This window comes from Equus caballus, chromosome 17 (assembly GCF_041296265.1).
Source record: "Equus caballus isolate H_3958 breed thoroughbred chromosome 17, TB-T2T, whole genome shotgun sequence".
NCBI lineage: Eukaryota > Metazoa > Chordata > Mammalia > Perissodactyla > Equidae > Equus > Equus caballus.
In genome coordinates this window covers 37,782,473-37,795,802 of record NC_091700.1, presented here as the reverse complement: position 1 = coordinate 37,795,802, position 13,330 = coordinate 37,782,473, and the positions used below count along the sequence as shown (strand labels likewise).

The 13,330-nt window shown below is 37.4% G+C and overlaps 2 protein-coding genes across 17 annotated transcripts in view; one reads left to right on the top strand and one right to left on the bottom strand.

The window, feature by feature from the left end:
• LOC138918383 (LHFPL tetraspan subfamily member 6 protein-like) overlaps positions 1-13,330 on the bottom strand; it is a 334,036-nt gene that overhangs the window by 73,223 nt on the left and 247,483 nt on the right. The gene's annotated exons all lie outside the window — the stretch shown is intronic.
• The window catches only part of LOC138918374 (phosphatidylinositol 3,4,5-trisphosphate 3-phosphatase TPTE2-like), a 105,556-nt gene that overhangs the window by 83,176 nt on the left and 9,050 nt on the right, over positions 1-13,330 (top strand). For all 3 annotated transcript variants that reach the window (XM_070239624.1, XM_070239625.1, XM_070239626.1), the window contains 5 exons: positions 396-456; positions 1,266-1,347; positions 1,451-1,539; positions 8,532-8,593; positions 10,390-10,470. In XM_070239624.1, coding sequence (XP_070095725.1) covers positions 396-456; positions 1,266-1,347; positions 1,451-1,539; positions 8,532-8,593; positions 10,390-10,470 — 375 coding nt within the window. The remainder of the gene's footprint in view (positions 1-395; positions 457-1,265; positions 1,348-1,450; positions 1,540-8,531; positions 8,594-10,389; positions 10,471-13,330) is intronic.

Below are 13,330 nucleotides of genomic sequence, written 5' to 3'. Positions count from 1 at the left end.
AGATGGTAAAATCCAGATCATTATCTAAAATACATATCTATGTAGAATTAGATCTAGATAAGAATCATATAGTACTGCGAATTAATAAGTAGGAATAAATTCACTTAAAACTAGTCAACCAGCTAATTTCCTTGTCTGGTATCTTTAAACAATGTGTATTTATAGTAGAGGCTAATCAGGGTAGTCAAGCACAACCTTGTGGGCTATTTGAAAACTATCAGTGGGTTAGATGTGATTTGGAATGCACATACTCTTATAGTCCCTGAATCTCCCCTAAAAGGTGCTAAGTGAGGGACAAGGGAATAAAAGGTAATAACCATTTCAGGCTACTCCTAGGAAGTGGCTTATGTTGGTGCCATGTGGATATATGTAATATATGTGTCCATCGATTTTAGGAAGTTGTGCGGTTCCTGGACACCAAGCATCGAAACCACTACCAAGTCTACAATCTATGCAGTACGTACTTAACTAGATATTTTCCTACTATAGATAGAAAACAAATCACTGCATGTAAGAAGACGATTCAGTTTTTACGTTTCATTTAGTCATAAGTATTTGGTAGTGGTGGGAAGTGAGTTAAAAAATCTCCATCTTGCTCTTGGCCCTATTTGGTGGGAAAAGATAGCTCAACAGCACGAAGTGCCCCGTGAGCGAGACAGGAGGCTGGGGTAGAGGCGGAGCCATTTTAGGAGTCTGTATGCTCTAGTGGTTTTAGGTGAAGAAAATATTTCTGTTCTTCCTGCCAGCTCCTGTTTTGAAGACAGATAATTCAACAAATTCATTCTCTAACCCACTAGGAGTGGGGTGTGAGGAGAGCAGGGCCCTACACAGAAAAAAAAGAAAACGGTGTAGAAAACAGATTATATCTCAGCTTACTACTTTGTCTTTCTTGATTTTCTCCTCTTCCTGTACATTAAATTATCATTTTCAGGAGGCAAACATTTTGGTCGACCACATTTGCTTCTGCTCTGTGGTGCTTAACTACCCTATAATAATGTAATGAGTAGCCTGCTAGAAAATTAAAAGTAAGTCCTATTAAGCAAACCAAAATAGGTTGAACTTAGGTTACTCAAGATGGACAAACCACTACTGTCCTTATATTTTTGAGACCCTTAAGTTTCTTTTAGAGCAGGAGGAGCCAGTCAGAAAGCTCCTTTTAAAGGTGAATAAGGAATTTCTAACAGAAAAGCATAACTTATTCATAACTTGATCATTTACTTTGTTTATTAGATATAGAGGTATGACCCATGCATCATCTATTTTAGGTGAAAGTTCTTACAATCCTAAGCATTTCCACCACAGGGTCCATCGAATCATGATTGATGATCACAATGTGCCCACTCTAAAGTAAGTTTCTTGCCAAGTTGGCTGTCAGAAGAGGGCTAAATGAATTGAGCTCAATTTTTTTGAAGTACTTTAATTCAACTAAAAATTTTACGTTTGAAATCAGAGAGATGCTGACTCTTTCGAAGGAAGTCATTGAGTGGATGGCTGAGGATAAAAGAAACATTGTGGTGATTCACTGTAAAGGCGGAAAAGGTAAAAACATTTTTCTTTTTATTTCTCTTTTTCTAGAGAAATGTGAAAAACATATTAAGGTACAAGACCAAGTCATACTGCTATTAATCAGTGTTAATAATTGTTAACACTTTTTAATATTAGCTTCAAGACTGAAGAAAGGGAAGGAAAGGGGGGAGTAGGGGAGGAAGGCAGAGAGTGAAGAAGGGAAGAAAATAGGAATAAAAACTAAGAAATTTCCGTTGTTATTGACTATTTGGTTTCTTCATTGTTGATTTGCTAAAATCATCTGTCAAAATACAGTGTTTAGAAACTGTCTGAGCACTTGTGTTCTATTTAAGATTGTTCTTAAACTTTGTGAGAGGCTTTTAAAGTTAAGGGCACCAACAGTGATGCTATTTCAAAAACCAAATCTACTGGAATTTTTATAGTGTAATGATACAAAGAAGATGATTTTGGTGGGTGTACAATGAAAAAAAAAGCTGTTAGTAAATCCAACCAATTTAAGTTGAATTAGATTTTCTCTCATTCAACTTTAGACTTTTAATAATCATCCAAGCATATTTCACAATTTTTGGCAAAGAATTATGTTTTTGGTGAGCCGTAAAATGGTTTTTTATATTGAATTCTGGGAAAACATAGCTCTTTAAAACTGCCGTATATATTTGAGTAGAATCAAGTTTTAGTCTTATTTGAAAACTAGTTTCAAGCCCATTAGTGAGTAGGCAAGTTCTGTCTCCAGATCCACAGGTTGAAATATTCTGTATATGTTAGCAATTTACAATACCATGGATAAATGAAGAATATAGAGGTTGAACCACATGGAACTGTCAGTTTTGGACCATCTTTCACTTATAAAAATGGCCATTTCACATGGCTCAACCTAAAATATTATAATTTCAAGCAATTGGCTTCACTATTCTTTTAATTAAAGCTAATTCCCTGCTTGAAGGAAAACATTCATTTCAAATTTCATTTTTTTTCTTTTTTCTGAGAGAGGACTATTCTGTGTTCACATGTCTTTCATCGATTTCCCTTTAGGATTGTTTGGAGGGCTGGTGTTCAGCTGGTGCACATCAGGGCAGCCTCCTTTTTATAAATTGTCATTCGTATCAGTTTTCCTCTATCTATCTATCCATTATCTATCTATCTATCTATCTATCTGTCCATTAAATCAATCTTATTAATTATATTACTCAAATCTTTCTATTTAGTATTTCTTTTCTTTTTTACTATTTCTTTGTATCAACTATTTTGTGTGTTGATTTCTTCTTTTAATTCTATCAACTTTTGCTTTTTATATTTCATAGTGTGTTGTTAGGTGCATGCAAATACATGATTATTATATCTTCTCAGTGGGTTATTTCTGTTATAAATTTTTCATCATTTTACATTCAACCTTTCTGTGTCATTTTGGTTTAGATATGTCTCTTTAAAGAGCATATACCTGCATCATTAAAAATGCAATCTCAGTATCTTCATTTTCAATGTATTTATTGCAATTGCTGACATATTTGGACTTATTTATGACATTCAGCTATGTGTTTTATATTTACCACAATTTTTCTATGCTTCTTTTTATCTACTTTCCTGCATTCTGTGGATCCTCTCACCCTTTTGTTTTTCCTATAATAGTTTATTTTGAGGTTTCTTGGCTTCAACTCCTACCTACCAGCTTGACTCCTCTCTCCACTTCTGATCCTCTGAGTTTTCCTTGCCTTTTTATTTTTGAGTTCAGCCATTTTTTTTCTTTATCATTTCCATATGTTTGATACAGAGGTGGAAGTTTTCAATCTATCATTGGTGCTCAAACTATCATCTTGATTTAGAAATAGTCTTTTTAACTTTCAATCATCTTTGTTAGATTTCTTGAACTTTAATGCAAAGAGTACCCAGATTTAATATTCTCAGTACCCTTGTAAAGAAAACTCTTTAGATTTCTTAGAATAAATATTCTTTTATCTTTTATGGGAAAATGTAAGAGAAACCTCCTTGCCAGATTTGCCAGATAAATAACAAAATACCTCAGATGAAGCAAAAAAAAAAAAAAAAAAAGGGTCCAGCAAAGAAAACTCCAAAAACAGTGATCCAGGTGCAGTGAAGAAATACTGAAAAGACCAGAGGAGTCAAGCAAGCCTGCAGGTGACTGGAAAAGGCAGTCACATCAGTGGGATATAAAGGAGCTCAAGACTAAGATAGATACATTGATGTAGAACAGTCTTTCTCAAAGTGTGCATATTATTATGCAGTTGGTAATGGTGGGATAATTAGCATTGAACTGTGCAGATATAAAACCTAGGACCATCGCTAACCATTTAGGTGAGTTAGATAGCCATTCAAAACCTCAGTTTTCCCATCTGTAAAATGGGAATTGTAATACTTACCTTAAAGGATTGTTAAGAAATTAAAATGAAGTAATGCATATTACACTGTGTAGTAGAGCACCTGATACATAGTAAACAGTGAGTAAATGGTAGCTATTATAATTATTAAAATAGAGTCTAAAGACAGCCAGCACCAGAATCGTTAACGAGGAGGAAGTGACCATAGCAAGTGTAGACTAGAGAGTCAAGGTGCTTGTCTGTAAAAGGACAGAGAGAAGTTAGTTGTCTGAGCATTTGGGGCTGATAGTGAGTGTTGTTTATAAGATAGGGTAAGGGGAGCTGAATATGTTTATTTGCCAAGGGAAAGGAGTCAAAGAGAGGGAGTGGTTGAAGACACAGAAGAGTAGGGCCTGATAAAGTCAAAACCCTGAGTTGAGAGAAGGGGATGGGATCCAGAGCCCAAGTGGAGGATTTGGCTGAATTAAGAGGAGAAACTCCTCACAAGTGAGATTCAAGGGAAGAGGTGTAGTCACAGGAATAGATGTAGTTACAGGAAGCTTGTAAGGGGGATTCAGGGAGGCAACACGTTATCGGAGATCCTGCCTCTGGGAAGAAAGAAATGAAGACACAAACTCAGAGTCAGTGGGAAGGCAATTGGGTTGGCGACCTAAGGAATGTAGGGAAAATTTCAACCAAATTCTAAGGGAACCAAGAAAAAGAACTGACTAGCACCATTGAGAAGTGTTTTGGCTGCAGTGAGGGCCTAGCTTAAGTGTCAGACCATTAATTGACATTATTACCAACATGAAAAGTTGCGTGATTTTTCTCCAGCGGTTCTCTGTATCTCTGGTGTTTCTGCATCTCTGTTGTCTCTACATTTCTGGTGTAGGAATGGAGGAAGTGGGTGCCCAAATGGACCCAGTATTAGGTTTTTACAGAATGGGCACAGCAAAAGGACCAGAAGCAAGAATGGCAATGTTACTGGCACTGTTATTTAGTATTGGTAAAACCAACAGTGAAATTGTCCGTCATACTTCTAGGTGGATGAGGAAGTGAAAACAAAATGAGAAAAATGAGTGGCCATGGGACTGGATGACAGGATAAATTGAAAGAGCAAATATATTCATTCATGCCTTGAACAGCAGATCCTGTCTAGATGCATTTATGTGACAGTGTACAAAGCAGATACATGCACATCTCCCATGGAGACCACAGTCTATTGTTTACAGAGAAAATATATGTATTAGATGGTGACACGTGCAATTGAAAAAATAAAAATAAGGAGAATATGTAATGGGAGAGAGGTTGCTAACTGATATGTAGATGGTCAAGGAAGGTCTTACCAATACAAAGACATTTGAGCAGAGACGTCATACAAGGAGTACTGTGAGCGTACAGATGTGTAGGGAAAAGTGGGTATAAAGAGTATCAAGAGACTATCAATGAAATAAATCCACCAGAACTTGGAAAATTCACATTGGGCTTGAGTGATCATAGCTTTTCTTTATGTGTATGCAACAAATCCATTTAAGTATATTTGTGTTAAAATTTCTCCCTAAATTAACACCAAGGTTACTGGCTTACAATTTGGGAAATGCACTACCTCCTGATTTGCAAAGCAGGAAATGAATCAGCTCTAGGCTATCCACACCTCTCCTGCTCTCCACCATAAGGAATATCCAGTGATGCTGAGGAATCTCTTTTGCAAGTTTGTCCAGTCAGGAATTCTAAGTTTTCTGGAAAATAATTCCACTGGGCCCAAGGACTAGATTAACTGAGAACTCTCTCACAGCTTCATCAGCTATCTTTTATACGTGTCTTTTACCAATGTTTAGTCTATCCTTTTCAATTGGATTTTTTTTCCCAGTTGAGAGACTAAAAAAAAAAAGAAAAGAAATTGAAAAGTTGCAGTTATCAAAACATAATGATTAAAAGCACAGGCTTTGAAATAAAAGATCTAGGTTTAAATCCCAACTATGCCGTTAAAGAATTTTGCGGCATTGAGTAAATTACTTAAATTCTCCATGCTTTAGTTTTCTAATAGTTTTCTAATGTGGATGATGACAGTTCCAACCTCATGGTCCTATTTTAGAGATTAAATGAAATGTGAAAATTATCTATCTGAAAGAAGTATCAATGGCTTGATAATATTGGCCATTATTGTTATCCTTCAACTGGTATGCTATCAGTTTTTAGCAGCAGACTTATCTTTCCTGAGTCTTTTTCTAGTAGATATACAATGAACATATTTTTATTTAAATAATACGAGTGAATGTTTAAGCGTCTCTAGCTCTTTCAAAGTCTTTTTTAATGGATGCTACAAAGTACATTTTCATTTGAGACATTCATTGTATCAAGTAAGGCAGTCAAACTGACAAAAGGCTATTTTGGTCTGAATATCTTGAATGAGAAATTGTTTCAGTTATATGTTAAGTGCTTTAAACAACTCTAAGGGATACACACACACACACACACACACGTACATACATACATACATATATACATACATACATACATAGAGCTACCACTCTTGGTGTCTGGAAAATCACCTCAGTGCTCTGGTTATAGATTCAAGAACTTGAAATATAAGATCTGCATTGTGAGGAAGGGTGATGGACACCACTTGAGAAAGAATAAAGTTTAAGGATTGTTGCAAAAGGTCATATAAGCTGGCATTAAGGTATCTAGCTATTTGACTATGTGAAAGTTTCTTAAACTTACAGAACCTCAGTTTCTCAGTTTCTTTATGCCAGGTTGTTTACCTCACTGAGGTGTTGTAAAGATTATATGAGATCTGTAAAGCATTACCCAAATGTTAGTTGTTATCATTATGAAAGCCAAAAATTGTATTATATTTAGAGGTGCAAGATGCTTTTGCCGACTTCAGGATAACAAAAGCTCTCTTACGACTTCCATCTGACCAACTTGGTGGATTATTTCACGTTCTCCATTCCCTCCATAAACACACCTATTGGTGTCCATTGGCATGTTGAAAACTTGTAGCTAGTATGCTTCTTTTTAGTATGCCTATGTGTTTCTGCTTCCACCAGTGTCTGCCAGTTCTACTTGTTATTATACTTATGTCAAATAATCAAATATTATGTAGATCTGTAAAATGTCAGAGTGAACAGAAAGAGTTACAATTTTATGAAACCTAAGTTGAATGTTTCAAGAAGATTCAATGAAGCTGACTGCCTACAACCAAAATTGCAGCTGAATTAAATGCAAGTACGACTAATGTAAAACATTGGGAGAAAAATTCCAGTAGTAAAATCTAGAAGGATCCTGCACCTAGATTGCTCGGAAGAATCTGAAGCTAGAAATATGGATGAGGCAATGGTTTATACCATGAGTCTGGCCTTTCCAAGAAAAAACTCCAGTTGGGGGCACTCAAAATGTTAAAACCTTCGTCCAATATCAGAAGTTTAGTGAATGAATGTACATTTATGTTTTAAGTTAAAATAAAATATTGGAGGCAAGTATGTATCATTTTTACGATTCCCCGCTGTACACGACTTGACTGGATGAGAGAGCATCTACTTTGTCTGTGCTTGTACTTATCTACAGTCACAAGGACATGAATCTGCAAAAGTTTTCTTCAAATGGGAAAATATCAGAGTTACAGAGACCAGAAATGTCCTTGAAAATTGAAATGTTAACAGTCTATACAACTGAGAGCCAGGTTGTTAATGGTCAGTAGCTTCCTTTAGCAAGAAGCTTTTATTTGTAATAGCAGACGGTGGTACAAAGTCCTCTTTGGAAGCACTTGGCTTAGAATAGTGTTTTTCAAACTATGGGTTGCAAAATAAGTTTAGTAGTCCATTAAACAAACAAACAAAAAAGGACTAGAAAATAGAGTGCATCTCAAGTTAGAAGAGTAAGTTTGGAATTACATAAAATAAGTTCAGCATATACTGGCTAAGACAAAAGCTACAGATCATCATAAAAATAAAAGTAACATGTTTTTTAAACTCAGATTTTGTATGGCAGGACAAAAGTATCAATTGGAATAAAACATAAGAGACTTCGAGAATGAAATGACATGAAATCAAGGGTTTGCTTTACAATGCTATAGAGGAAAGAGAGAGAAAGAGGGAGAGAGGGAAGAAAGGAAGGAAGAAGGAAGAGAAATTAAACAAGTACAGCAATATAACATGATAATTATAGAATCTGGGAAACAGGTATATGGGGGTTCATTATACTACTCTTTTTACTTTCATATATGTTTTGTAACACACTTAAAAACTCTAATGAAAATGTAAGGAGTAAAGGGTATTCAAATACTCGATAGTGTTTTGGGTTCTGACCATGTTTTATCTTTTATAGGTATTTTAGTTAGAAAAACAGGGTATGTAATTAGGTCTTAATTGGTAAGCAGCTCTTTAGCTTTGGAGTCCTAGAGCAGAGCTGATTGCTTCTGCCTATTACTGCAGCCCCCAGCAGTAGTAACTCAAGAACGGTATACACGTGCCCATGTGCGTTCATGCACAGAGTTAGGGCAGAATTCCAGGAGGAACCTCTGAGCAGTGAAACAGCTTTGGCTATTTCTGAATTGAAATATTTTGAACAAGCACTTTCAGAGTGAAAGAAAATCAATCCAAAATGAACTCTTAGGATATTTCTAAGAGTATTTTTATACCAAGTATTACCATGAACATTGGTTCACGAACTAACTGTTTTCTTTTCCAGGACGGACTGGTACTATGGTTTGTGCCTGCCTGATTGCCTGTGAAATATTTGTAACTGCAGAGGTATGAAAGATGTTACTATCAACTCTGTCCTGTGCTGATTGAATTCGCTAGTTCTGAAACCTTACTGGTAGGATGTTAAGATGATCCTTTGAGTCATGGTACTTATGAAAATGTAATTGGAGAGGTGGTTATTAGAAAGCTTGGTTTTAATACATCCTTGTTTAACTTGCTCTAGTTAGTAACTAGCCTAGGTACCTCTTACTCTGGGCCAAGATGAGGGTGATGTCAGTGACATACTCACCTTGGGCACAAAAATTAAGGGAATGCCAAAAATTTTAGTAATTAAGATAAATAATATTCTAATTCAATACTTTCAAAAATAAAAATTAATGCAAAAACTCCATGATGTATACAATAGCAACATTTTAAATAGAAACAGGACTCAACAGGGGCAGGATTGAGATGAGATGAGTAAGGTCCAAGTTATGCAATTGTACAAATACTCAGCAATCTAGAGGTTTTACTCGCCTCCCCTAGTCCCAGATCTGCTGTTACTCCCACCAACTGCAGAATTCTTCCTTCCTCACAAGAATAGTACCAAGATTGATTAGGTAAATTCTCCAAAGGACCTTAAACATCCTCAGAAGTGCTAGGAAGATAGACAGTATCGTTTTTCAACTCAGAGCAAAGTCTTGCCCGAATATTATTATCTTTGCGTACTCAGTATATGTGGGGTCTGTGCCCTCTAGAAATTTGTGAGAAGACAGAGTGGGCTGTTTCTACGTCTTTAAGTAGGGTCGTCAGTCTTTTTTCTGCCATGATCTTGCTGAGAGGTTACCACTTAAAGGACACACTCTCAGCAGCTCTGCTCCTCGTTTGGCCGCCAGTCCAGATAAGAGGAGCTGTGGGTTATGCACAATGCCCAGCACTCTAATTCCACCATCTTCTTTTTTTCTAATTTGAGACACACAAATTATAAAATGGATGTTCTAGGACAGTGTTTTTCAAACTACGGATCATGATCTATCAGTGGGTTGTAAATCAACTTATTGGGTTGTGACCAGCATGTTTTTTAATAAAATAAAATAGATTAAATAGAAAATGTCAAATGGTAGTATTATTTTGTGAAACTTTTGTTTCAGGGGTGTGTGTGTGTGTGTGTCCTAGGTTTATTAATGTAGATTGTAGCTTTAAAAATAAAAAGATCAGGGCCGGCCCGGTGGCACAGCGGTTAAGTGTGCACATTCCACTTTGGCGGCCCGGAGTTTGCCGGTTCGGATCCCAGCTGCGGACATGGCACCGCTTGGCAAGCCATGTTGTGGTAGGCATCCCACATATAAAGTAGAGGAAGATGGGCCCAGATGTGAGCTCAGGGCCAGTCTTCCTCAGCAAAAAGAGGAGGACTGGCAGTAGTTAGCTCAGGGCTAATCTTCCTCAAAAAAAATAAATAAAATAAATAAAAAAATAAAAAGATCAAAAGCCATTGACCCAGAGCCCTAGACTGAGAGCCAGAGACCTATGCTCTGGGCCTGTGCTCTCTCACCTGGCTGCATACGTCTCCGCGACAGGTCACTTGGTTTTCTTTTGGTCTCAATCTTCCCCATTTGTAAAATGGAAAGGTAGGAAGAAGGACCAGATGATCCCTAAGGTCTTTCCAGCTTTGAAACCCCATGTCTTTATCAGCCTTTGGATGAGAGCAGATCTTCATGTTGCCTTCTTAGTTTTGTTATATTGGATAGCCTCTGCCCAAAGACCGCTGGTTTAAGGAAATAATGTGCCTTGGAAACTTTAAGAGTACCTTATATAGGAAAGGAGAGTGAAAATGAGCCATGATTGGATTGTCCCCTTTTCTATAGGAGAGCCTTTATTATTTTGGAGAACGACGAACAGATAAAACCAGCAGCTCTAAATTTCAGGGAGTAGAAACTCCTTCCCAGGTAAGTTTCTTTTTAAAAAAAGGTGGGTTCTTTGGGGAATTTGGTTAAGATTGGTGCCTATTACTTAGTTTCATTTAGACTTCTCTCCTTTGGTGATCAGGTAGCAGCACTTGGGTGCCCCGTGACAGGCCTGGATCCTTCCCAGGGCCCGAGAGCCATGCCTATGGCATGCCTGTGCTTTGCAAGCACTGAGTTCTCCCCAGAGCATCCTGCTTTCCATTTTATATTGGTTATTGTTTACAGAATTCAGGAGTTGATTCCCCTCCCAAAGTAGGAAGGTCCAATTCTAAGATTCCAGACCTCTGAAAATATCTAAAGTCATCAGCCTTTTATTTCCCTGCAGAAAGGAACTGAGTCTTTCACAAACCCCTACTGGGACAATTCAGCCCTTGCAGAACATCACAAGTGTGTATGTGCACACATGTGTGTGTGTGAGAGAGAGAGAGAGAAAGAGAGATGGGGAGGCTGTGTTTTTAAACAGAGAGAAAAGAGGAAATTAACATTTTTCAAAAACCTATTATATACCAGACACTATTGTACTTTTACATATATTAGCTCATTTAATATTCAGACAACCCATGTGAAATATATGCTATTACCCTATTTTTTCCTTTTGAAAACATTTTATTGTGGACTTTTTCAAATATAAGAAGTCAAGACAGGGCCGGCCTATGGCCAAGTGATTAAAGTTCCACACATTCTGTTTCTGCAGCCCAGGATTTGCAGGTTCAGATCCCAGGTGCAGACCTACTCCATTCATCAGCCATGCTTTGGAGGCATCCCACATACAAAGTAGAGGGTGATTGGCACAGATGTTAGCTCAGGGACAATCTTCCTCAAGCGAAAAAAAAGAGCAAGATTGGCAATGGATGTTAGCTCAGGGTGAAACTTACTCACACACACACAAAAAGTCAAGACAATCACATAATAAATTCCTTACAGTCACCTCACCACTTCAACAATCATTTCATCATGTAGCCAACCATGTTTCATCCATTCTCTCCCCATTCTCCTCACGCGCGTGCACACACACACACTCACTCTCCATCCTTTCTCTATACCTGGATTATTTTGAAGGAAATCCCAGACATCAGATCATTTTATCCCACAAATATTTTAGTGTGACATCTAACATAAAGACTCTTTAAAAAACCCTTAAAACCATTTATCATATCTAAGAATATTATACCTTAATAATATCTTAATAATTTCAAATGTCTACTCCATGTTTAAATTTCCACAATTATCTTTAAATCTTTTTTTAAATTTAGTTTGTTTCAATCAGGGTCTAAACAAGGGCCACACATTTCATTTGGTTTCTTTGTCTGTTAAGTCTCTTTTAGTTTATAGGTTTTCCATCTCTCTTCTTTATTCCTTGTACTTTGTTTATTGAAGGAACTTGGACATTTATCCTATAGAGTTTACAACATACTAGACTTTGTTGAACCACGCTAAGTGCTTTGTATTCATTATCTCCTTTAATACTCTCAATAACTCCATGAGAGGGCACCATTGTGATTCCCATTTTACAGATTAGAACATTGAAGTTCAGCGAAATTTTTTTGAACCGAGAACTCAAGTCTAGATCTGTCAGACTCTGAAGCCCATTATTTCCCATCCTCTGCACAGCATCTCATCTGTTTTTGCCTTTTCTATATTGCCTCTCAAACCGAAGTGAGAGTTGGTTGGCAATTGTTAAGTAGATGTGGATGCGGCTGTGAAAGAAAGTTTTCTTTGAATGAAGTGATGGGAGCTGAATAGATAACCTTGGCCTTGTTAGCTGGCTCTGGAAATTTAGTAACTGCTGGCTCTAGAAATTTAGTTTGGGGTAAAAGAACTCAGCCTTATCCACTGATACTTTTCTGCCACACCCAAGAAAAGAAAAAGATAGTAATAAGCTATAGGCTAAAAGTAATACTTGAACTTACTGAAGCCCAGCTCTAATCATGACATTTCCATGCTCAAAATCCATAATGGCTCCCCTCTGCCAAGGGCAACAAATATAAACATTTTAATCTGGCATCAAGATCTTATTTTTCCAACCATTTCTTCCATAATGTACATTCACATGTCCTACGCTCTAACACATTTGGACCATTTGCTGTTTCTCAGCCTGGTACCACTTTATACCCACATGCTGTTGCTCATGTGGACCCTTTTTCCTGGAGTCCTTTTCTCTTCCCAGCCTGATGTAGTCTCTTGCTTTTTCAGTTTTTATATCCCTTTGTGTTTCTTTTAGGGACTAAGTGACTTTATATTATTCTCTAGCTATTTGAAGTGGCGACTTCTCTGCCCCTTTTGCAGACAAGGCCCATGTCTTACCCATCTTCCCAACCTTGGCATCCCAAAACACCTCTTATAGTATCTCCTTTGTTTGTAGTGAATGCTTACTAAATAGATGCTTGTCTTATTAACTTGTGTTACAAACCCTATTGGTTTAGGCTGAAGGAGAAGGAAGAGTGAGAGTAAGAGCAGCTTTAGGGCCATGATGGGTTACATCCTTTAATGAAAGATCAAGAATCTAGTGGCAGAAGCCAAGGGGACGCTAGATGTAACTCCTTCAAGGACTCTCGCTGTACAGATTCCCTTCCCCATTTCTTCTGTAGTCATGCACAGTTTCTCTAACTTTGGTCCAGAACTGGCACTCCCTAGGCTACAACTGAATCTTTTCTGATTCACTGCGAGAGCAGTACAAGGACCCGGCCCCAGGTTTCCGAGCTGTGTTGGCAAAGCCCCAGGACAGAGTTCCCTCCATGTGGGGAGGTAATTCTCAGATACCATCAAATTCTGACCCTGCATTGTGGGCCATTCTACAGACTACATTTCATCCACCTCTGAGTTAAGAAATTGCAAGAGCGCT